Below are 25,726 nucleotides of genomic sequence, written 5' to 3'. Positions count from 1 at the left end.
GGAGTTGCGGGGGATAACTTTTGGTCCTTTCATGTTAAACTAATATAGCACTATGAGTGTACTTTAACTGCTTATGGAATCCTAGGATTTGCAGTTAGGGAGAGGTATTTAGAATTCTTGGCCAGAGACCACCTCTAGTACCTCACAAAAACTACAAATCCCAGGATGGAACCATGGCAATTAAAGCAGAATCATAGTGCTATAATTGTTAGTATAAAAGGGCCCCTTGCTGTCACTTAGTACAATATGCTCATTCTACCATTCAGCACAAATTGCCAGTTCTATACCTTCCTCAATGATCCTCCAAGGGGAGAAAAATGACTGATGAAGAGAGATACTGGGGTGATGGAGATTCTCCTCATAGTTCTCATCCAAACGAGTGAGTAAAGGATTGATGGTGACATGAGCAAAGCGAAAAGCAGCTGTGGCAAAGACGTTGGAGATACGGGGATCAACGGACTCATTGTAACCCAAGTATGGAGGCAGATAGGCCTCTGTGGCTTCTGGCCCAAGGATCTTTGGGATGTAATCTCTCCAGTTTATAATCTACGCCAAACAGACAGAAAAAGGATAAATATGCCAGTGGTTTACATCCAGTGAACCAATGAAGTGTACTGGGCTAAAAAGGGGTGAGAGAGCAGTGCATGTAGTGGGGGGAATGGATTCTCTGCTACTCCAGATTAACAAAGATGACCATCTATGAAGAGATAATTTTCCATGGCAGGTATATAAACACCTTGTAAACTGTTTCCCCATTTATGTACCCAAAACAGATATAGATATATGGCAAAATAGTTGTGTATACCCAACATGAATGCCTTCCTATGTTTTGTCTATTACTGTCTATTTGATGAAAAGCAGGAATCTTAAGAGAGAACTACAAACAGAGGCATTCAGCCACAGCAACATTCATATTACTCATCCCATCATTATTTCTGTTCAAGCTTAGTCAGAAGAGAACAAACCAAAATGGTCACTCAGTCACAGAGAAATGTAGTTTTGCTGGAAGAAATTATCCAGTGAGCGAACATCATTGCTATCAAATGCAGTGCTTATGTGTTAGATAACATGTTGTGGCTGGATATGAAAATCTCAGGTGGCTTACACAAAGTTGCTACCTTTCAACTTGATCTATCATCTGAAGATAAACTGGCAAAAATGAGTGTAAAGCATTCCATATGCCTACTCAGATGATGCCAGCAGAGCTGACACAAACAGGCAAAGTGCATCACACAAGTCACACGTGTGCACACTCCAAACTCTCAGTGCCTCTGCTATTCAGAATTCTGATTTTTGTTAATCCTGTGAACATTCCAAGAGGACAAAAATGTTCCCTGAACCCTCAGACGTTATCCATGTAGAGATACCCTTGGAGACAATTCAGATACCAGAATTATGACTGGTTTAGCAAGGTGGAACCTTATTACTACCAATTCTGAAAAAAATTACATTGTTTGCCTTTTCATTGCTGAGACCAAATACAAGCTGCTGGTGCTTTTTCTTAAATGGGTAAAGAGTTGGAGATCCAAATACCCAAAGGACCACTTTATTCCATACTAGTCTGTCCTTAATATATTCATATGAGGCCCTGCTCCATGTAGTCTCATTTGGTGAAGTGAAGGACATTATGTTTATACAAGGCAGAGGGTCAGTGATAAATGTTGGCTTCCCTATCAATGGGATGGTGGATCTGCTTTAAAGAAGCTACCAAGGGCCTTTTCTGTGGTGGTGTAACAAGTTTGGATCACTTTTTAAAGGAAACTCAACTGGCACAAACATCTTTTTTTTCTTCAAGATAGTGGATGAAATCCAATGCAGTTCCTTCCTTCTCACAGATGGCACCTTTTCTACCAGCAGAACCTGGTGGAGCAACAAGAATTTCCTTTTCTTCTTGTCCTCATATTCAAGGAGGGAGGAGGAAGAAGAAAATCTCACTGTGTAAAAACATTTTAAACTGGTTTTAAAACCCCTCCTTGCAATAACATTTTATGGCTTGGTTGCCTCTCAGCTTTATTCTGATATGTTGTTATGAATGTTGTATTTGCATTGTGCTACTGTGCCTTCTTGGTATCTGTTGGCAAGAAGAGTGAACTAGAAATTAATATAATAGGATAGATATGATTTGTTTAAACTCATATTAATAACTCTAGGGAATGTAAATTTCTAATGTGAGCATTTTCTCTCACTGTTTTTCATATTTTGTTAAAACAAATGCTCTACCTTGTGCATCCAAGAAAAAAAATTGGAATGCACCCCTCCACACACACAGCATTAAGCAGCTGCAGTCCCTATGGAAGAGAGTTGGAGCATCAGGAGCGAGCTTTGTGTTTTTGTAAGCCGAAGAGCTTTTCAATTTCCTTGCCAGATGCACTTTGACCCCAACATTAGCTTGCAGTTCTTGTGTATCTTCATGAGAGGCCACCTGAGATTAGAGCCGCTTTTGTACAAACCTACTTGTGTATTTTCACATTGTTGAGCGTTTTCAGCTTGATCTGCTCTTATCCGATAAGAGCAGGTTTTATCAAGCAAAGTATGGCAGAGCAACATGTAAGCCAAAGGAGATATTACTCCAAACACAAAGGTACTGCTAAAAATACCTACTACCTCTTTAGGTCTCTCTTCCTGTCCATAAACTTAAGGTAGTTACATTTTTGGACTCCAGCTCCCAGAAACAACCATCCAGCATGAAAAGCAGGCATGCTGTCTTCAAGAGAGTGTGAAAGTTATTTTTGCAGTCTCTATTCTAGGATAGTCTATATATGTCCTCCTGATATCACATCCATTGGGTTGGGTTCAGAAATAGGAATGTATAACTAGGCTAGTGAAAGGGGACTTCTCTGTCCTCCCAAACCCTACAGCAGTTACTTGACCCCTTTGAAAAGGCCACTTCCATGAGTAAAGCCTTTTCACCAGCAGAAGATATATCTGATCCTGGTGTTATTTATTTCCATATCCCTACTCTGTATTAGAGCCATCATGGTATAATGGTTTGCGTGCTGGACTAGAACTCTAGGAAACCAGGGTTCAGATCCTTGCTCAGCCATGGAAACCCATTGGGGTACTCTGAGCAAGTCACATACTCTCAGCTCTAAAAGAAGGCAATGACAATCAACCTCCCTCTAAACCAATGATTCCCAAACCTTGGTCCTCCAGATGTTTTGGAATTCAGCTCCCAGAATTCCTAACAGTTGGCCAACCTGGCTAGGGCTTCTGGGAGTTGAAGTCCAAAACACCTGGAAGACCAAAGTTTGAAAATCACTGTTCTAAGCCAATCTTGCCAAGAAAATCATATGATAAGTTCACCTTAGGGTAGCCATAAGTTGGAAATGACTTGAAGGCACACAATAACCACACTAACAGTTCTGTATCATTTGCTACTACTTAATGGCAGGAGATGGAATGTCACAGTGTCAAGATAATAAATGAATTTTACCTAGGAGAGGGTGGAGTCTCGTACACAGATGCCATTTTGGGTGGCAGATATGTGTTTAATGTTATGTATAGTTACACCCTCAACAGGACTAGCCTTCTGATACAAAGATGAAACTGCTGTGCTTAGTGCCCTGACCTGGAGATAAGCGCCAATGATTTTACGTGTCTCCTGATACAGGATTTCCCCACTCCAGTGGGGATTGAGCTGGTGGAGAGTAGCAGCAATCCTGTTGCTTTCCCTCAGGAACACTGTATGCAAGGCTTGCATTCCTAAATGTTCATTAGACCGTGAGTCTCCTGAGGAAGAAAAAAATGCACAGAGTAAATGAGACATAACAGTAACAAGAGCAACAACACCTCTCTTGACAGGCTTTAAGAATTCTGCAAAAATTAAAAGGAAGTTGCTAAATGTTCTGGAAGATGGTAACATAGCTGAATGTTTTAATAGTCCACATTCACGAAAAGGCCTTTGTTTGTTGCCTTCATGCCCTAAAAGGCATTATAAAACCTTCCCTCCTGGATCTCTTTCACACTACACTGTTACAGCACTATGATTCCATTTTGACTGCCATGGCTACATCCTATAGAATCCTGGGTTTGGCAGTTTAGGGATGGGCATTAAGGAGCCAGTGTGGCATAGTGGTTTGAGCATTGGACTACGATTCTGAAGATCAGGATTCAAATCCCTGATTGGCCATGGAAACCCACTGGGTGTGCTTGGACAAACACACTCTTAGCCTTAGAAAAAACCATGATAAGCTCACCTTAGGGTTGCTATAAGTTGGAAATAACTTGAAGACACACAACAACATTATGGATTCTCAGCCAGAGAGCTCCTCTGGTGCCTCCCCAAATGGCAAACTCCAGAATTCAGTAAGATGTTGCTATGGCAGTTAAAATCTGAACTCTTCCAAACCTGCAACCTGTTCTCTTGATCCAATTCCTACTCGTCTTCTAATCTCTATAGCTCCTTCCTTTCTGCCCTTGCTTCTCCATATCTTCAATCTCCAGGCTCCTTCCCTTTGGACTTCAAACATGCTCTCATTTCCCCAATTCTGAAAAAACCTTCTCTTGACCCCTCCTCTTTGTCTAGCTATCGTCCGATTTCTCTTCTTCCTTTTCTTTCTAAGGTTTTGGAACGGGTTGTTTATTCACGCTGTCTTGAGTTTCTTGAAGCCAACTCCATCCTCGATCCCTTTCAGTCTGGTTTCCGCCCAAGGCATTCTACTGAGACAGCTCTCACTAAGATTTCGAATGACCTTTTACAGGCCAAGGCTAATGGCCTTTACTCTGTTCTCATCCTTCTTGATCTGTCTGCAGCCTTTGACACCGTTGATCACTCTCTTCTAGTTAATATACTTTCTGACCTTGGGTTCTCAGACTCTGTTCTTGACTGGTTTAGATCTTACTTGTCTGGCAGATCTTTTGCAGTAGTTGCTGGCGGTCAGACTTCTTCTCCTGTTCCCTTATCTGTTGGAGTTCCCCAGGGCTCTGTTCTGGGTCCCCTTCTGTTTTCTCTCTACACACTGTCCTTAGGAAAACTCATTAGCTCTTTTGGCTTTTCCTACCATCTGTATGCCGATGACACCCAGCTGTATCTTTCTGCCCCTGACCTTTCTCCAAGGCTTGAACAGCAAGTTTCGTCTTGCCTCACAGCTGTCTCACAGTTGATGCGCCATCGGCGTTTGAAGCTCAACATGTCCAAGACAGAGCTTCTTGTCTTTCCTCCTAAGCCCACCCTTCAACACTCCTTTTCTGTCTCTGTGGACAACATTTCTATTCAACCAGTCCAGCAAGCCCGCAGTCTTGGTTTTATCTTTGACTCTTCTCTGTCGTGTATCCCTCAGATCCAGACCACAGCCAAGGCTTGTAGATTCTTTTTGTACAATATTGCCAAAATCCGACCATATCTCTCCGCCTCTACTGCCAAGATCCTGGTCCATGCCCTAGTGATCTCACGACTTGATTACTGTAACGTCCTCCTGGCTGGGCTTCCTCTTTCTCACCTCCGTCCTTTAATCTCTGTCCAGCATTCAGCTGCACGCATTATCACTTCCACCCACCGCTCTGACCACATCTCTCCTGTGTTGGCATCCCTTCACTGGCTCCCCCTCCCTTTCCGCATTCAGTATAAGCTCCTGCTGTCCACGTTTAAAGCCCTCCATGGGCTCGCCCCTCCTTACTTATCAGACCTTCTTTCTCCTCACCTTCCCACCAGGGCCCTCCGTTCTGGTAGTCAAGGTCTGCTGTCCCAGCCCAGGATTTCCTCTGCCCCATCCCGGATTCGCCCCTTTTCACTTGCTGCCCCTCACTCCTGGAACCTTCTTCCCCCACAAGCAAGAGCCATCACTTCTTTAACCAGCTTCAAAATGGAGTTGAAAACCATCCTGTTCAGAGAAGCCTTCCCAGGCATTGCATAATTGTCGCTTACTATTTGATGTTCTTTTGGTGCCTGTTTATCAAACCATTTCCTGTATTGCTATGTACTGTATATGCATTATCCTACTTGAGAGTATGTATTTTCCCTGGAAAATGATTAACCTTCCATTTTGAAGCCAAGCCCTCCCTCCAGTCCATCTGCCTTGGTCTAGGCCTTGGAGGTAGAGAGGAACTGCTGGACCTCTTACCCTTTCCCTCCACCACTCCCTTCTCCTTCTGTGTTGTGTCTTTTTAGATTGTAAGCCCGAGGGCAGGGATCCGTTTAACTAAAAAGATTGCATGTAGAGCGCTGTGTAAATTTACAGCGCTTCATAAATAAAGGTTAATAATAATAATAAATAATAAAATGGAATTGCAGCACCATAACTACATAGCATAAAGGGACCTTTGCACTTTCTGTTACCTTATACCCGATGTCTATCACCACTGGCAACTGAAGGGTCACCTACACTGTTCCCCTGGAGACTGAAGTGTGAATCAATTCTGTTACAGCCAGTAGATGGCATTATTGGACCTATGAGAGTGTAGAAAGTACAACTTGCTCTTGGCCACAGTTACACTGCTGATCCACAGAACCTGAAAAGTCAGCCTTAGGAGGTCTGCTTCAGACAAGTCTACTGATGAAAATTATACAAAGCAAAGGAACCTACGAATCCCCTTGCTCAGATGTAATGTTTTGCTGTTAGTGGCTTTGTTTCTCCTGTTAGCTTTGCACTGAGGATGATTTTATTCTGTTGGTATTGAGAGCTGTGTTTGATTTGTTTTATGTTTTTTTTTAAAAAAATCTACTGACAGACACTGTAATTGGGCAGTACACAAACAAGGTAAATACATAAGAAAAAAAAAAAAGAGAGAGAGAATTTTGGCAGATGCAGTTGATTATTCAAGAGAAAGAAAAGCCACCACATCCACATTCTTTATCTCTGTTGCAACAATAGGCCTTCTTTTTGAGCTGGCCACAGTTTACCACAGGAGAACTGTTAAGAATGTAACCGAAAACACAACAGAGAATGCCCCCCCACACCATTTCCATACCTGCCATGAAACAAGGCACATCTGATGTGTTGGCTGGACAGGGGTCCCGTGTCAAGGCACAAGGGTTTGGGATTTTCCTCTCAGTGAAGGGCAAGAGTGGGAGGCCACCATCAGAGAACTCCTGGTTGATAACCAGAAGGCCCAGTTCATGGGTGAAATTTCGGAGCTTCCTGGCTAGGGAGGCTGTACTGCCATATATCATGCTGCCATCCACAAAAGAGGTGAGGCTGTTCAGCTGCTCCCGAGGTTGCAGTTGTCTCTGGAGGAAGCTGGATTCCCCACTGCCACAAGCTGGGGAGGAGCGGATAAAGGGCATGCACTTCATGGCTTTGCCACCCAGCCGGAGATCACCAGCAGAGATCTGGCACACAAGAAGAAATAGAATGGTGAGCATCTGGCTGCCTTGCAAACTGAAAGACAGTGAGGATGATCTGAGGGGTCATGCTCTTCATTTTATTCCCACAGCTTCTTATGTGTGATCACAGGCCAAAGACAAACAAGTGCTTATATTCTTTCTTTCTGCCAAGAGACTTGAAGCAGGGCTGGAAAACAAGAGTCCATGATGTATTGAGTGGACACCTTCCTATCTACTAGATAGCAACTGGAGCAAATACAAATAATACCTATAGATTTGGAGCTGTTGTAATCTGCTAAAAATTTAAGCTACAGCGAGGGAACCATGAGTCACTATACTCATTCGACTCTTTCACACCACACAGTTATAGCACTTTGATACCCCTTCAGTGGCTGAATTCTGGGGTTTGTAGTTTGGTGAGGCACCAAAGGACCTTTTTGGATGAGAATCCTAAATGTTGTTAACTGCCATCAAGACAACTTTGGGGCCATTCAGACTACCCTTTACCCCGGTTTAGAAACCGAATTAACCATGGGAAGTTCATATTGGCCCTGATTCTTCCACAAGCGAAATCAAGGCTTTCACGCCCATTCAGGGGCAAATGCCCCTTCGCGCGGGTCCTTCGAAAGCAGAGTTTGACCTATATCTTTTGAGGAAGCCCAGGTCCCGGCAAATATGAACTTTGCCCCGGTCATGATCGGATCAAGTTCAGGGGAGGGATTTAGGGCAGAGGGACCTTACTTTGCAAGAGGCTTTAAAAAAAATGTGTACTATGCGAATGCTGCAGTGCGAATGTTACAAATGTTTCCCTTTCAATTTGGCAAATTGATACAACTTGTGAATGCTTTTGCGACATATGTATATGTGTGCATTCTGGGGTTGCAAGGAGGGAAAACAAAGCAAGAGGATGGCATTCTGGGGTGAGGAATTATTATTATTATTATTATTATTATTATTATTATTACTATGACGAGAACGGGATGGCATGGCATGGGGGGAGGCAAGGGCTGTAGCATTTGGCTGGAAGTGAAGGAGAAGCTAGAGGCTGGGAGGCTGTGGAAACCCATGGCTTTGGGTGAGACAGGAGGCTGGCATCTGAGGAGGATGCAAGAGCTTCATCACTGAGCTTGAAGCAAAGTAAGGGAAGAGATTCCAAAGAGGAGGAAATGCTGGGCTGCAAGCAAAGGGGAGGCAGGAGGCTTGCATCCGAGGGGGATGCAAGAGCTTTACCATTGAGCCTGAAGTGAAGGGAGAGAAGAGGTTCCAAAGAGGAGGAAATGCTGGGCTGCAAGTGAAGGGGAAGCCAGAGGTTGGCATTCAGAGGGAAGGCTGTGGAAACCCCTGACTTTGGGGGAGTCACACTCTCTCAGCCTCAGGGTAGAGGCAATGGCAAATTTCCTTGGAACCAATCTTGCCCCAGGATGGGGTCATTTTAGGGTTGCCATAATCTGTAATGACCCAAATACACACAACACACACAAACACACCTGAAGGTTTTTAAATTTGACAGAATATGCACATACTGCTGCCAGGTTTTTTTTAAAAAAAGGAGGGGGGAAAGCACCCATTCCGTTGGCCAATGGCTGTAGGAAACGTCACCTTTGATGAAAGCGGAAGTGAATTTGATTGACAGCAAAGGAGCCTTCATTTTAAACCGGTACAGCAAATGTGAATTTCAGAGAGGTAAATTACCCCTATTATATAAAGCGCTGTAAAGGTAAATTTACCCCAATCAAGGTAAAGGGTAGTGAACACTTGTTTCTGGGGAGATTCAAGATGGGGGGACCTGGATCTGCCCAGTTCCATCCAGGGCAAATGGGCGAGTGGGAATGGGGCCTTTGACTTGTGGTCACCCTATGAAGGAGAGACTTCCAACTTATTCTGTGCTCAGCAGCCTTCCTCAGGTCTTGCAAACTCAGGGCTGTAGCTGCCTTGACTGAGTCCATCCACTTATAATTTATAACTTATTTTTTTCCTACTGTCTTCTGCCTTACCAAACATTATTGTATATTCTAATGAGTCATGTCTTCTCATGATATGCCAGAAATATGACGGTCTCAATTTAGTCATCTTGGCTTCTACAGAGAATTCAGGCTTGATTTGCTCTAGAACCCATTTCTTTGTGGTTTTGGCAGTCCACAGGATCATCAGAACTTTTCTCCATCATGAATGAGTTGATTCTTTCCTATCAGCTTCCTTCGCTGTTCAGCTTTCACAGCCATACATAGAAATCAGAAATACAACAGCATAGACAATCCTGACTTTCGTATTCTAAATGCCCCTCCTTAAACTTCAGTTACCAGGATTCTATAGGAAGGAGTCATAGCAGTTAAGATGATAACAAAATGCAATAACTGTGGGCCCGAACCAGCATGCCAAAATAAAGCTGCTTCGGGTCACTTTGGAGATATGCTGTTTAAATGATGCATGCATCTCAAGAGGCCAGAAGCTGCACCAAAGACATGCTCCAGTCCTAAAGACTGGAGTGCAGCTTTCGTACAGCTTCTGCACTCGTAAAATGCACGTGTCATTTAAACAGCATACCTCCAAAGTGACCCGAAACAGCTTTACTTTGGCCTGTCTGTTCAGGCTCTGTGTTATGTGAAAAGACCCATGTTTATATTATATAGTTCATACAAAAGCTACACTTTCACCAATTAATCCACTGTTAGACTGTAAAACTGGCTGAATATGAAGAGTGCTGTTTTATTTGGTTGAAGTATAAGTATTTCCTTGGTCACCTCAAGTCTCTCTGTGTTACCTGGATAGGGAAACATGGGCTCCTATTGATGCAAGCCTGGGAGCAGTCTGCTCCATCTATGAAAGAAATTGTGTTGGCACTCTGAGGTGTCAAGTCCATGTCGTGGTCAATCCACTGTCCCCATTCCACCAGCATGTGGGTGTAGGACCAGTCAAGGGAGATGTTCTCATTCTGTGTATACAAGATTTCTTGAGATACCTGCCGTGCCTTGATGAAGAGCAAGAACAATAATTAGAAGCTGAGCCCATGTCTCAGAGGGCCTTTAAGAAGAGATGACATGGCTCAAACACAACTTTGTATATACTATAGATAACTGAAACTTCCTAGTCACCTTCATAAAGTCACACTCCCTCGGCCTAAAAGAAAGGCAATGGCAAACCATCCACTCCCCCCAAACAAATCTTGCCAAGAAACCCCCATGTTAGTGTCATCATAGGGTAGGAACAATTTGAAGGCACATAACAATATGAAAATCTCAAAAAGGAAAGAGTGAGTATGCTTAAACCCAGTGTGAACCCCATAATCTCCATTCTACAAGAGAGTGCCAAGTTCCACCCACTTTCACATACCAAAGGTAAGGAGAAGCCATTATAGGTCTTTGATTCATTCCATCCTTTTGGTATAGAAAAACCATCATCATACTCTCCTGGGAGCCAACGGGCATAGGCTGTGTTTGCTGCTCCCCACAGAGGATTCTTCCTAAAAGGAGAAAAATAATTTCTTAAACCCAGCCAGCAACAAATGTGAAGATGACATTTTACTACAGGGTTTGAAAAGGGAAAATCCTAACTAGATTATATTACATTTGGGTGTGGGAGGTGTCATCAGCTCCCCCATATCAAAACTATTTGTAGAAAACTTATATTAGGAAGGATTCTGAATTTTTCACTCATATGCCCATTTCCTATGTACAGATTTGCATATCTATATGACTGCTTTGCCTGTTCATGGGAATTTTTTAAACCATGTAATCCCTTGTTTGTAACCTTAAGTGGAGCAGTATTGGATCAGTTTTACCATGTCTTTTGTAAGATTTCACTTTGAGTAAAGAGGCAAGTGGGAGATGGGAACACTATCATTTGATGCATAGTTTTCTAGTGGACAGCAAATTCATTAAATCCCTTCCTAGGGAACATTAAAGACACTGTACTGTGTAGATTAATTTAGGCAGAAGGTACTAAATGGATTATATTTATATTTTTAACTTTTCTTTTTTTGTTTGTTTGTTAAAAATTACATTTAATATAATACATGCTAACCTGGTGTTCTCCAGATGTTTTGGACTACATCTCACATAAGAGTTCTAGCCAACATGACCAAAGGTGCAGTATTGTGAGAACTGTAGTTCATTTGGAGGATAGTAGATTGGGAAAAGATGGGTTATATCATTCCAGTATATTGGGAACACTCCATATTATTTTAATATAATGTTTCTGTATGCCTATCTAGCTTGTGGGTTTGTGGTTGAATATATAATACTCTTATGAGAGAGGACATTGTAAACGGAAGGGAAAGGACTGCTGTTAGGGAATTAAATAGAAAAATACTAAATAGGAAAATTAACATAATGTTTTCATTTATATATATATTTGTTTTATAGTTAAGAAAATAAAACTAAAATATAACTTACACAAAACTCCTGCATCCATTTGGTGAACATATCAAATCTATCATCCCAAATTCTGTCAGCTGTGCTTCTTTCTAATATCTTTCTTTCAGCTTAGTCTGAGATCTTTCAGACTAGGTATGCAAAGATGTTGCTAGTCTATTATGCAGCCCTTTGGTTGGCTCTTCCATGACTGCGGTACCCTGAATTCTTTTGGTACCGATGGGAAATTGTTGGACCATCTGGGAATGCTAATATTTGTGACACAAGAACAGATGCAGCAATTCTAAAAATATGTAGAACTTTACATATTTTTAAAGTCCATAACGTTAGGATTGTTGGACTAAAATTCCCTGAATCCCACATTCTGGGAACCATAGTAGCTTTTCCATGTCTGGATAGCGTCTACACTTGAGGAGTAGGTCTAATAATAATAGTAATACCAGCTCTCTCACCATTCTTCTCACCATTCATATTAAGGATGACTATCTGCAACAGGGAGCATCTGCTACCTATGATAGGGGCTATACATACAATTTAGAATATCAGTTTTCCAGGTTTTCACTATTACATGGAGGACCTCAAAAGATGGCATAGGTTTTCTACGGCAAATATTCAGTCTGCACACTGAGAAGGGGGTTAGACCTGGAACATGCTATGGCTAGCCAAAAAAAAGTGTTCTCCATACTATGTTTTTCTGGTGTTAACATTGGACAGTGGTTACCAACCTGTGGGTCGGGACCCCTTTGGGGGTTGAATGACTCTTTCATGGGGGTCGCCTAGGGCCAGAGGAAAACACCTATTTAATTACAGTTATGAAGTAGCAATGAAAATAATTTCATGGGTTTGGGTCACCACAACATGAGGAACTGTATTAAAGGGTCACGACATTAGGAAAGTTGGGAACCACTGACATTGGAGGTTATCACACAGGGGATTGGATGTCCTTGTCTCATCCCTGTCCTGTCCTTCCTGTGTGATCACATGAAGATTATCACATGACATCATCATTATCGCATCCGTAACATGTTCTTATCATGCGACCGCGATGAGATTTTCAGACGACATTGTGCTTATCCTGTCCTTCTCCCACTCCCGAAGTGGCATGGCCCTATCAGTTTGTATTAACAGAAACTCACATTAATACAATGAGCAGGCCACTGATGGGACAAGGATTGGATAAGTGCAGATGCGATAAGGATGGGGTAAGGATAGGAGGATCCCTCCGTATACCATGTGATAATATCCATTGAAAATCACTAAAGCTGTTGCACAGAAAATAACTAAGAAATATGATTAGTTTCTTTGGAGTAGAAGAGTAGCAGGCAGTGTATGGAAAAGGTATGCTCTTGGTTCTGAATCCTGTTGGTAGCCCCAGCCCATTGAATCAATGGATCTTGCGGAAATGTTGACTCACTATCCAACAGTTGAATTAATGGGTCTTCTCTAATTGAAACTATCAGTGAGATTCAGGTCTTGCACAACAACTCTCAGAATGTGAAGTTGAAGGCTTTCACAGCTGGAATCTATAGTTTTTGTGGGATTTTTGAGCTATGTGGCCATGTTCTAGAAGAGTTTATTCCTGACATTTCACCAGCATTTGTGGCTAGGATTTTCAGAGAATGCTGGCATGAAAGTGAGTGGGATATATATACTGTATGAGAGGAAGTGATTTACATGTTAATCTGTGTGTTGTTGAATGGCAAGGCCTCAGGGTGTCTATTTAATTAGTGATCCATTGTCAGAAAACCCTCTGACCCTGGGTGGTTTTCATTGTCACTTGCTGGGTCTTGATTTTGGTGTTTTTCAGGACTGGTAGCCAAACTTTGGGCCTCAACAGACTGCCCCAAAGGGATGGTCTGGAGCTGCCCATTTTCCCTCCAGAGGGAGCCTGCAGCAACCAAACCATGTGGGCTCCCTCTGCTCCAAACCCCCCCCCCCCACTAAAATGGGTTTTTGGGGGAATGCATGGGCGCTGTCACCAGTGCGCCATTGGTGCACTGTGTTGTGTCAATGACGCAAGCGCGGCACACCAATGTACTGACGCATCATCGCACTTACATCATCATGATGGCCTCCATTGGACATGGGGTTGCTGCACACTCCTGAACTCTAACTTTGACCCGAAGATGGTGCTTCCCACCCGTCTGTCTCAGGCCTTTGTTTACTTTCAGGGTTTCTTCTTTCCTGTTGAAGTTGTCTAGGTGTTTGTGGATTTCAACGCTTTCCCTGTGCATTCTGACCTGATAGTTGTTGGCATTGTCCAGAATTTCAGTGGTTTCATCGTGTTCTGCTACTATTGATTTTTCTGGCTGACCCAGTCTGCAGTTTCTTTCGTGTTCCTTGATTTGTGTTTGAACACTGTGTTTGGTGGTCCCTATGTAGACTTGTCCACAGCTGCATGGTATACAGTAAACTCCTGCATCCGTGAGAGGGTCTCTCCTGTCCTTTTCTGAACACAGCATTTGCTGGATTTTCTTGGTTGTAGATCATTTGGAGGTTGTGTTTCCTCACCAGACATCTTATTCTGTCTGTGACTCCTTTGATGTAAGGTAAAAATACCCCCCTTTTGCGTGATTGTTTGTCTACACACCTATGGATTTTTCTAGGTTTGGCAGCCCTTCTGATGCCTTCCAGTCAGCATGACCACTGGCCATAATGGCTGGGGGATTCTGGGTGTTTTAGTCAAAACTCTTCTAGCAGATTTTTGGAAATCATATTCAAACATATAGCTGTCTTAGGCCCGGGACAGACCACCCTAAAAGAGCGGCCTGCAGGCAGCCTATTTCCCTCCAGAGGGACACTGCAGCCACAAAACCACACGGCGTTCCTCTGGAGTAAAATGAACCTGGAAAAAACGGGTTCTTTTTACGGTGCCGGGCAGACGTCATGAGTGTACTAATGTCCCACTCATGACATAAGCAACACACAGCTATGTGTATATGCTGTGTGTCGCTTATGTCAAAATGGCAACGCCCGTGTACATGGGATGCCACCATTAGTCTGCTGCCACGCCATGCTAGAGTTAGGGACCGTGTGGTTGGTGCCTGGTCCCTAACCCTAAAATCAGCACCAGCATGGCGCATTTGGCCCATCTGTTTCACGTCTTAGCCTATATCAGTATAGAAATGTATCTTGTAGCACCTTTGAGACTGAGTGAAAGTAGTTAGTAACATAAGCTTTTGTAAAATCAGTCTATTTCACCATTTGAAAGGTAAATTTTAGGAATAAATAATACAGCCAATTCTCTTGCAAGTTACGAGTCTGAGACAGGAATGGAAATCATGTGGCCTTCCTGATGTTGCTGGACTGCAATTTCCAACAGCTGAAGCCAGGTACAATTCTGGGAACTGCAGTCTAGAAACATTAGGAAGGCTACATAATTCCCAGCCCTGGTGTCAGGATTAAGTTGGAATTACTTACTTGTTGTTGCATGTCCCATCTATGGATCTGTACTTGTCAGCCCAGCACGTTTCTGAGCACTTGAGGGGCCGGAGCTGAGCAGCACAACCAGTGACCTGTGCCAGGGTGGAAAGACTGTGGCCACTGAGCGCCCCTTACAGAACAAAATGGAGACAAGAAGCTGCTGAAGATGATCACGATTGGAAAACTGGGCCTCATTTGGGGAAGGGAGGACAAAATGAAACACACACCTGAAATATTGCCATATCGCCTCTCCTGCGTGTAAACAAGCTGCCGAATGAGCTCCACTGTTGTGTCCATCAGCTCTGCTGCCTGGATAGCCACATTGGTCTCAGCCTCCGGATGCTTGAACAAGCTCAGCAGGTCACTGGCACTCAATGAACCTTTGGTCAGCATGGCTTCCCTTCTGTTGTTGTTGTGTTTTTAAAAGAATGAAAGAAGTTCATAGCTGGAGTCATGAGACTGAAACATCCCAGAAGGCCTGGAACAACATAGGACAAAGGGGTGGGAAAGGCAGGCAAGGGCATGGATAGGCAGAAGGAAAAGAAGTGTTCTTGCTACTGCTCCTATCAGCTGAAGATGCATACCTGTTTCTAGAACTATTGTGAGCTGAAGGGTCCAGTTGTTTTGCCCATGCCAGGACCTCCACCAACAGGCTTTCAGGTCTGCTGTCATTTTGTAAGGCTGGGGGGTAAGGAGGGATAGGAGTTAAGTGCAAGGGTCAATGTTTGTTTCCATGATCTATTCCAAGCCAGCTCTTTCCCAAGATGCAATCAAAGTACAAGTTGCTATTTTAAAATGCTCAAAATGTCCTGCATTCCATACAAATTTACCTGTCTTTTGAAGTCATTGCAGGAAGCTGTGTGGCACATATCACTGCCAGCTGAAGAGAGGGAAGTGTGTCTGCAGACAGGATCTTATTGGTACCCACTATCCAATAGGATTGCCAAAATGAAAACTGGACAGACCTCCTAAAACCTCAATGGTTATGAAGAAAAGGGAATTTCAGAAGGTGCTGCTTGTTATCTGGTTGTGTGACAAGCAATGCCTGCTGAAATTGTCTCTTCTATATAACTGTTAAAAGGACAGGAGCCCACTAGACTTGTCAATCTAGCAACATTTGGCATATCTGGTGACCTAAAACAGTAGCTCTACTCAGATTATGGAACATCTTTCCTTACAAACTACACCTTGTTTTCTCTCTCATCATTTTTTGATGGCAAACCACCCCTGAGTATTCCTTACCAAAGAAAACTCTATGAAATTCGTGGGGTCACCTTAAATTGACAGGTGACTTGAAGGCACAGACACACACACACACACACACACACTGTTATTTTGTTTCATCAGAGCATTAGGAATTAATTGTTGCCCCCAATACCTTTCAACAATTAATTAAATGGGTCTCAATTCAGCTTTTCTCTCTTATTTGCATTTAGTGCAGGCTGCATCTGATTTCATTTGATTTTCAATGTTTGCTTTTTAAGCATTCGATTAGTTGGTTGCCTCTTTAAATGTGGGGCATTCTATTTTGTTGTGGTTGGTTTGATTTGGTTAGTAATTTTGATTTGACAACTATACATGGTTTTGCATGCCTAGAAATGCAGCATGAAAATAATTCAAATTAAGGTTTCACATTTGACAAGAGCATTTGGAAAAAAGCACAAGGAGTTTGACTAGCAATTATTATGTAAATTTAGGGACTGAGCTAGTTGTCTTCTTGGGCTTCGCTTCAATCCTGTGATTTTGCAACTGTAAATATTTTATCACATGAGGCTCATAAGACAACCCAACAGTGTTTCTGTAAAAAATGCAAGCATACTGGTTTTGGGGACAATAATTATTACACACTCTTCCAAGGCACCAAGGTGCTGCTTCTGTTCCATCCTCTGCCTTCTGCATGCCAGCCTCCACAATCCTGCCTCCCTGAGCTACCTCCTTCCCAGCATGTCTTTCAGTCTGTATTGATTTTTATTTTAGCACAACTTCACAATCATGGCAATCCTTTGATTATAAAATAAAACAAGAAAATAAAAGAAATTTAGAAAAAGACAATGAAAACTAGCCTGCTTGGGAACAGCAAGGGGGAGGGGTAGAGAGCAAGAGGAGAATAATCACATCCATTGTCACCATGTGACTGCCTGCCTATCAGACCTGCAGCAGGTGAAACTTATGAACCGTGAATCAAAGTGAAAAAGTAGCATGATTAGAATCATAGAATTACAGAGTTGGAAGAGACTGCAAGGGCCATCCAGTCCAAACTCCTGCCATGCAGGAACTCTCAATCAAAGCATACTCAACAGATGGTAATCCAGCCTGTGTTTAAAGACTTCCAAGGAGGGAGACTCCACTACACTCTGAGCAAGTGTGTTCCACTGTCGAACAGCCCTTACTGTCAGAAAGTTCCTCCAGCCTAGGATTTTCACTGCCCCATCCCGGATTCAACCCTTTTTACTTGCTGCCCCTCACTCCTGGAACCTCCTTCCCCCACGAACATGGGCCATCACTTCTTTAACTAGTTTCAAAACTGAGTTGAAGACCATCCTGGTCAGAGGAGCGTTCCCAGGCATTGCATGACTATTATTTGCTATTTGATGTTTTTAATTTGTTGCCTGTTTTATTGAACCCTTTCCTGTATTGTTATGTATTATTTATATGTATTATGCTACTATTTCTTAGATTGTATGCCATGGGCAGGTTTACTCATATCTATTTTATTGTTTGTATGTATAGCACTGTGCAAATCTACAGTGCTATATAAATAAATAAATAAATAAAGTAAGTAAGTAAGTAAGTAAGTTGAGGTGGAATCTCTTTTCTTGTAGCTTGCATCCATTGTTCCGGGTCCTGTTCAATGGATGCAAGCTACAGGAAAAGAGATTACAGGAAAAGAGATTAGGGGGCTTGATGGAATTTGCCCATTAAAGAGAAAAAGTATTCCAGCAATGGAGGGACCACAGACCATCTACTGGACAGATACAGTATTATGTGATAGGTTACAGCCACAGATGCTGCTATCCTGCTTTAATTCCACTTTTCAACCCTCGTGTGATAAAGTCATAGGAGTAGCATCTGGTCACTCATAGATGGGGAAAAGGTAGTCTAAAGACAGTATACAGCCTCAAAATCCTAATTTTGCATTTACAAACAGCCCTGGCAGTCCTCCCAATTCTCTCTCTCCCTCTCCCTTCCCCCCTCCCCCCCTCTCTGGGCTGAATAAAATCTTAAAACCAAAGCCAAAACACAAGAAAACTACTCTCACATGGATCAGTTGGGTTTTTATACCCTCCAGAAACCTGAATGTCCAAAATGCTCTTTTTTCCAGCCCAAAACTGGTTGAAAATGGCAAGTAGAAGTAACATGATGTCCCTTTTGGTGCATCACAATGAACTGATACAGACCAGAGGGACCTCAGGGGTGAAAATTGGTCTCCCCTTTGCATAGTTTGCAACCTCTTTTTTAAAGGCAGGACTTCTGGAAATAAAGTCTGAGATTCAGTACCTGGAACCACACCAATGCATGCTTCAAGTGAGGGAGAGTATGTAGTGGAAATTTCCCATTTGTGCCAGGGCACTGCTTCTGGAGCTATCTGATGTGTGGGATTGGCACACGGTGCCATAAATTGGTACCATATTTATGCCCATAGGTTACAAATGTTTCTTTTTTTTGCCCTGGAAACTTTGCAGGGAATGAGAGCTGATGGCTTGCACACACGCACCAGTTTGTTGACCACCACTTTGAGTACCTCTGTGCAGCAAGTACCATTACACAGTGACAAAAAGTGTAACCACTTGTGAAAGGATGATGCCAGTGGAACTCCACTTGCACATGCATAGATAGGAGACATCAACTCTGACCCGAGCAGAACAACTGCTGGTATAAGAGCATAGGTTACCAACAGGATTCTGGCCTAGGACTGCAGTAGACTACCCTAGGACCTTATCACACGGGGGAAATTGGGCAAAAAGGGAGGTTTAAACAGCCATTATCCCATGCAAAATGCAATATTGCAATTAAGATTTTCACATGATGTCACTATTAAACAGGCAATAAATAGGCAAATAGCAACAAATTGTTCATGGAAAAATCCCCAAAATGATTTTTTTGCTGTTTATTGCTCGTTTAATAGCAATATGTGTGAAAATCGTAATTGTGATATTGTGTTTTGCATGGGAGAAACACTGTTTAAACCACCGATTTCCCCCTGATTTCCCCCTTGTGATAAGGTCCTTAGTGACCTGGGTTGTCTCCCTGTCTTACAGCAATTGTGGTTAAATGATATCTGGTGGCTAAGACTGGATAGAGATTGTTTTGGAGAGGTGAGTGCCACTTCTTCTTCCAAGATGGAGATGATCGAAGTAATAAGCCGAACCTGGAAATATTTCCTTTTTAAAATTTTAATTCCTTGCATCTAGCAGCCATCATGGGAGTTGTAATCAAAAGAAAAAAGAAGAGAAAAGAAAAAAGATCCAACATCTGGTGAGCAATAGGTCAGTGCAGAGAAAAATAGACTGGAAAATTGAATCAGAGGGAAACACAGAGAAGAAACACCTGAAGAAGTTAATTGTTCTCCATAAGGCTCTTAGACTGGTTCTTCATCTAGATGGGAGCAATTGCCTTGAGAGGGAGGAAGATCCTTTTGGGTGTTTGATACTATAACATAATATTTGTAAGCAAGCACCAATATTACAAATCACTAGTAATGCCTCCAGGAATCTCTTTCCAAACAAAACCAAACATGGGAAAGCACTGCCCCTCTGCCCCAATTTTCACCATTTAGAGAACAAGGTGCTGCAACACAAGAGTGATTTAAAGAAGTATGATTTCTCATGATATGACCTCTTGGGTTTAGCTGGGTGCACTTTCCTTCATATCCATTTGTTCCATTCTTTTGGGGGCTATTTGTAGTAATTTCTTGGATCTGCAATAGGGTTTTTCCTGAGGTGTGGGTTGTAGTCCTGTGGCTTCTTTTAAAAATAAAAATAATAATAACAATCTTAGAGTTATAGTGTTTAAGTACAAAAATTCAATTTCACTCATATACTGCACTGGTGATGCATTATCACTCTGAAAAAAGCTTTTTTAAAAAGAGAGAGAAAGAAAGACAATATATTGTTCTGCTATGTTAAAAAGATTTTTAAAGGATTACAAATAAATCTATGAGGGGAGGAGGAGTAAAATGTTGCAGCTAGGACAGGGAATTGTCAAAAAATTTGTCCTGAACAACAGAATCATCCTTTGGAGATGTGTGTGTGTGTGTGTGTGGCACCAAGGACTACAGCAATAAATATCCCAACCTCGAGAAACCTCCTAACATATTTGTTGCATCTGGAGGGAGCCAACATTAGTGCATTGTTCTAGGATGTATTAATAATACAGCATATAGGTTACCTGTGCAGGTGAGACTGGAGTAAGAAGTGAATAACAGTATAACCAAGCTTGACACAAATCCAGGTACCATCACTTGGACTGGAAAATCTACCAGGGAATGCTGTGGAATGAAAACACAAAAGGGATTAAGACATTACCATGCTGTGAATAAACAGCCAATCCAGGATTGATGCAAAATGTTCTACTGCCTGATAGTGGAGGACACATTCCACCATCTTTTCTGTTTCCTGCCTCCTACAGTGCCTTATTCTGGAATGGGGAGGGTTTATTCCGCAGAGACCTCCTGTGTCTCCAGGTAATGAGCATCAAGGGTTGGAAAAGAAGATGCAAACCTAAATTTTGAAGAGTGAAGTACTCAAAAGCTGTGGGACTATATAGGTGTATCTGCAAGTTTCCGTATCTCCCAGATTCATTTTAAAAAACAAACAAAACAAAACTACAAGATCTTTTATTCCTGAATATGGAAAACATTGCAAGATTCTTACTAAAACCAAACTGAAATTAAATTATTGAGAATCCTGTATTGTCTGGTGCTTCAGAGAGCGTACAGGCTGAACAATCTTGATTACTTTGTATGGAGAAGACCAAGAAAATTAGCGGGTGGGGAAGAGACCCAGAACCTCCCTGTCCCCAGAAGGGACTGAATCTGAAATCATCTGCATGTAACACATGTATTTTACCACTCAGTGACACAGATCTTCCATTGTGACCATATATAAATAACCTGTTTCACATGGCTTGAAAACATTCCTTTCCTTTTTCCTTTTTCTGGACTACAGCTCCCAGACTCCTGACATTTTAGTTCAAAAAAGTAACTTTCTACAGCTATAGTATCTCAGCCCAGTAAGAAATTGCTGGAATTCTGTATGACCATTATGTATACGTAGCACCACAACTATGTGAATTCTGGCATGACATCCCCGCCTCAAACCTCACTTACTAGTAAACAGCTGCTAGGATCAAGGAGCTATCTGATGTTCTCAACCCCTCCTAGGAGAGATCCTCAGTGTGATAAGCAGAAAGGCAGACCCCTTTCACAATTCTTTCTTGTGCATGCATGAGGGGTGGGTGGGAATATCCGGCATTTGTTTCTTCGTCAATGAGAATGGATTCCTATTAATCCCAGTGGCTGCTTACTGGTAAGTAGGGTTTGGAGGACTTTCACAGTCTTTACATCAATTTTTAGGGCAGCCCTTTTTAGTTCTGTGGCCAAAGACCAGCCATTTTGTGACAGCGAGTGACAGTGGGTTCAGTCTTTGCCCTGGTGGTGGGTTCCTGGCTGCCTGCCTGACTTGCCTAGATCCTTGCCTGAATTATACTTCTCATGAACTGCAGACACACACACACACACACACACACACACACACACACACACAAACTCTTGAATAAATTCTGTTGTTTCTTCTGTGGACCATTGAATGGTCATTCTTTTTTTTTTTTAAAGCCTGTAACAATGTAACATGGAGCTAGTGTGGTGTAGTGGTTTGAGCATTGGACTACAGCTCTAGAAACCAGGGTTCAAATCCTGGTTTTGCCATGAAAACTCACTGGGTGACCCTGGGGCAAGTTGAACTCTCACAGCCTCAGAGGATAACAATGGAGAAAACCCTCTGAACAAATTCTGCCAAGAAAACTTCTTGAGAGGGTCTTAGGGTTGCCATAAGTCAGAAATGACTTTAAGGCACACAACAACAATCAACATAGCCCCTAAACTCAGGGATCATGAATATATAGCAGCTGTGAATGCACAACTGTAGGTTATGTATGTGTACCTGCTGAACAGGATTCTAGCCACTGTCTTTTGTTTCATAGGCGGTCAGAAAGTAACATTGGAACCAAGCTGTTCTGGATAGGACAAATGTGTTGGGAGGTTGCTTCAGCGAGTCTCTTCCAAATTAGTAGGTTATTATACCTTTAAAAGCAGTGCTGGTCCAAGAAGCATGGTATGCTTATAAAAATAAAATAAATAACTCCTTGGAATTTGTTAGTTGTTGTCACCTCTTGTCCAGTTATTCCATTCTTGAGTGAGGTGAGGGAGCTTTTGTGATTACTTGCATCTGCACTGGTGTTTTTCCAAAGAATTTTTTAAACTGGTAGCTGGTTTGTTCAGGGGAGCCTGTGGTTTGAACGACAAATTTTATCCTTTCGGAATTTATTTCTTTAGGGTTATAGTGCAAAAGTGTCATTTCATTGATGCACTATGCCAATATTTTGTCCCCATATTTCACAAAATTAAAAAGAAGCCCACTTGATGTTGGGAATCAAATGTTGCAGCTGGGAATTCTGGGAATTGCCAGAAATTATTCATGTCTACAGAAATGTTGTTTGGATATATTAACAAACAAACAAAAAACACCCACCCACCCCAATAGCAAATACAGTGTGCCTTTCCCTTACATGGGGGATTCATAAGGGAAATACCGTGCATGCTGGAACCTAATTGAAAACAATGGGGCTTGTGCCCATGGCATGGCGTGCATGCCATTGCCTCTTCCAGCGCATGGCTGAAAGTTGCTTATGTTGCAGGCGCACTGTAATGCCAATCCCTATTTGGAGGAATCAGTAATATTCTGATTCCAATTTTGTTTTTGTTTTTTACATTTATTTTTATATAACATAAAAACATATATACAAACATACATAAAACAGCTGCATGACAAAATACCCATAAATTACAAAACATTATCTCATTAAAACATCATACATAAAATAGCTTCCTCTCCCTTGTCTTGAATATCCCCATTCATTTCCTCCCTTATATCAAGACTTTCCATTATTTCCATTTTTCAGTAAATTTATCATTATTTTCTCCATTCTTTTAAGTTCATAATTCCTTATTCATATCAGTACACATTTACAGATTTACAACATAATATTCTTCCCACTTTTCATTTTCTATCATTTAAGAAATTATATTTACGTACTCTATACTCATTCATATAGGCCTGTTACAGACTGCCAAAATAAAGCTGCTTCGGGTCTCTTTGGAGGTATGCTATTTAAATGATGCATGGGTTCTAAGAGTCCGGAGGTCGCACCAAAGCCACACTCCATTCCTAAGCACCGGAGTGCAGCTTTTGGTGCAGCTTCCGGATTCTTAGGATGCATGCATCATTTAAATAGCATACCTCCAAAGAGACCCGAAGCAGCTTTATTTTGGCAATCTGTAACAGGCCTTAATTTCCTTTCTTTGGACACACTCTGTATTTTACATTAAATAACTAGTCATTCTAATGATCAATGAAATAGAAATGTGATGCATAACTTAAATCCAATTTATTGTTTTCTAATTTAACAACACATTTGTTCACTTTTAACCATTTCTTTACTGAGATATCTATCAAGTGGGGCTCATTCTTCTATAAATTTATCATTATCACTGCCTCTTATCAGGAGAGTGACTTTATTCGATATCATGTCCCATAATTTAGTTCTCCATTCCTCTGGTTGGTTCTTCTTTACTTTTCCATCTTTTTGAGAAAGTCATTCTGACTTTTTCATCATGTAAAAAATTATTTTGCCATGTTTCTTTTCCATATCTGTGTCATCTATCATATTCAAGAGGTAGAAGGTTGGCTCCATTTTAATTTGAGTGTCAAAATATTTTCCAATTTTATGTTGATTAATTTCCAAATTTTTTTGCTCTAGAGCATTCCCAACACATATGGAAAAGGTTCCAAGTATTGCTGGGCAATGCCAACATTCTTTATTGTTGTTTTTGTAAATTCCTGATAGTTTTTGAGGGGACAAATATGACCTGTATTGTAGTTTATAATAGTTTTCTTTAATATTGTAGCTCGATGTATATTTTAACCTCCTATTCCAATTTTTTCCTATTTACCTAACATTATTGGGATTTTTTTATGTCTTGGGCCCAGTTAATCATAAATTGCTTTCCAATTTTGCTTTCTGACCTCTTAAGAAACTCTGCTTCTGACCCCATTTTCTCTCTCTGTAATGAATCTTTTATCTGTTTTCTCATGGACAATTTCCTAAATCATGTTAGAGTGGATTCAGACATTGCTATGTATCACTTTGAGCTTGCAAAGTAAATCTCATTTGATGGTGTAGATTTTATTTGCAGTCACTCTTTGCCAGTTTACTCATATATTATCAGTTGCTTATCAGTAGTGGGCTTGCAGTTAAGAAAGCAGATAGCAGGTGGCCTGAAGTGTCACAGGGTGCTGGCATATGCCAGGGAGTGATGATGCAAGGTCTGCAATGTCATTGTCAAGCAAATATCCTGCTGGAATGAGATGCCTTGTGACCTATAATGTTACGTTCAGTAGAGACATTGGTAACCTTGTGAACATGCAATGCAGGACAGTTATTCAACTTCCTGGAAGACTGAGCTATCAGTGGGAATTAAGGTTACTGAAAAGCCAGTCTAACCTGCCTATTCCTGTGCCCCGATCAAGAACTTCTGTTCCAGAAATCAGCAGGTGAAACCACAAACACCATTAAGATAAATTTTACCACCTGCTAAAGGTGCTTGGTAGATCAAATTATTAAAAACAAGAGCAAGTAAAAAGACCTGGTAATGATACATTTTCCCCATTTATTTATTAAGCACATATAACAACTGTATAAAATTAGTTACAAGTTTTGTCCTTCTCCAAAGATTAAGCAATTGCTTACAATAAAAAAAAAACATTGTTGTTGATTTTATTTTATTTTTTAAAAGAAGTAATCTAAGAACAGAATGTAAAGAATTTTTCTCCCAATGAAAATTAGCATCATTTTGAGGGTATTTTCTGTGAAACAAAATGGGTTGCATTTCACAGCAGCCTTTCAAAGCACATAAAATGAATAGTTGTGCACCCAAATAGACACCCAGTCTGGGCTTTTGGATATCCTGTGGACATAAATAGAAACAAACAATGTAATCAATGGACCAAGGACAAAAATTCAGATTAGAAACTATTGAGAGACTAACCAGAGGAATAAAAGTGAAACTGATTACAAACAGTAGAACATAGAGGCATATTACACAATAATTCTTAAGGTTTTGACAAACTACTAATCTTTTGGGGGGAAAATTGTTTCCCCAATGACTGTGATTTGTGAAGGCAATTCATCATACATTCATAGGCCAGGACTTAAATCCTAAGGAAAGTGCCAGGGTGCAAATGTTTAAGTTGCCTGAATCGCATGCCATTTTCCTTGGAAACTTCACAACTTAAATTGATTGAAGATATAGATACATTGGCCAGAATGCAATTAGGGAGTTATGAATGCATAAACACCACTGTATGTCTTCCTTTCTAATCTCACACATGCCTCT

General features: G+C 41.5%; 1 protein-coding gene across 1 annotated transcript in view; it reads right to left on the bottom strand.

Moving 5' to 3' along the window:
• LOC149314270 (eosinophil peroxidase-like) overlaps positions 1-15,447 on the bottom strand; it is a 31,415-nt gene extending 15,968 nt beyond the window's left edge. Inside the window, exons 1-7 of the mRNA XM_089523086.1 lie at positions 15,282-15,447; positions 15,052-15,184; positions 10,592-10,721; positions 10,023-10,229; positions 6,907-7,267; positions 3,569-3,729; positions 288-546 (exon numbers count right to left, since the gene is read on the bottom strand). Coding sequence (XP_089379212.1) covers positions 288-546; positions 3,569-3,729; positions 6,907-7,267; positions 10,023-10,229; positions 10,592-10,721; positions 15,052-15,184; positions 15,282-15,447 — 1,417 coding nt within the window. The remainder of the gene's footprint in view (positions 1-287; positions 547-3,568; positions 3,730-6,906; positions 7,268-10,022; positions 10,230-10,591; positions 10,722-15,051; positions 15,185-15,281) is intronic.
• Positions 15,448-25,726: the final 10,279 nt, after the last annotated feature.

Source organism: Sceloporus occidentalis, unplaced genomic scaffold (genome assembly GCF_023333645.1).
Source record: "Sceloporus occidentalis isolate IW3139 unplaced genomic scaffold, rSceOcc1.0.p SCAF_4, whole genome shotgun sequence".
In the NCBI taxonomy this organism is placed as follows: Eukaryota; Metazoa; Chordata; class Lepidosauria; order Squamata; family Phrynosomatidae; genus Sceloporus; species Sceloporus occidentalis.
The sequence above is the reverse complement of the archived record's forward strand: the minus strand, read 5'-3'. Positions and strand labels throughout refer to the sequence as shown.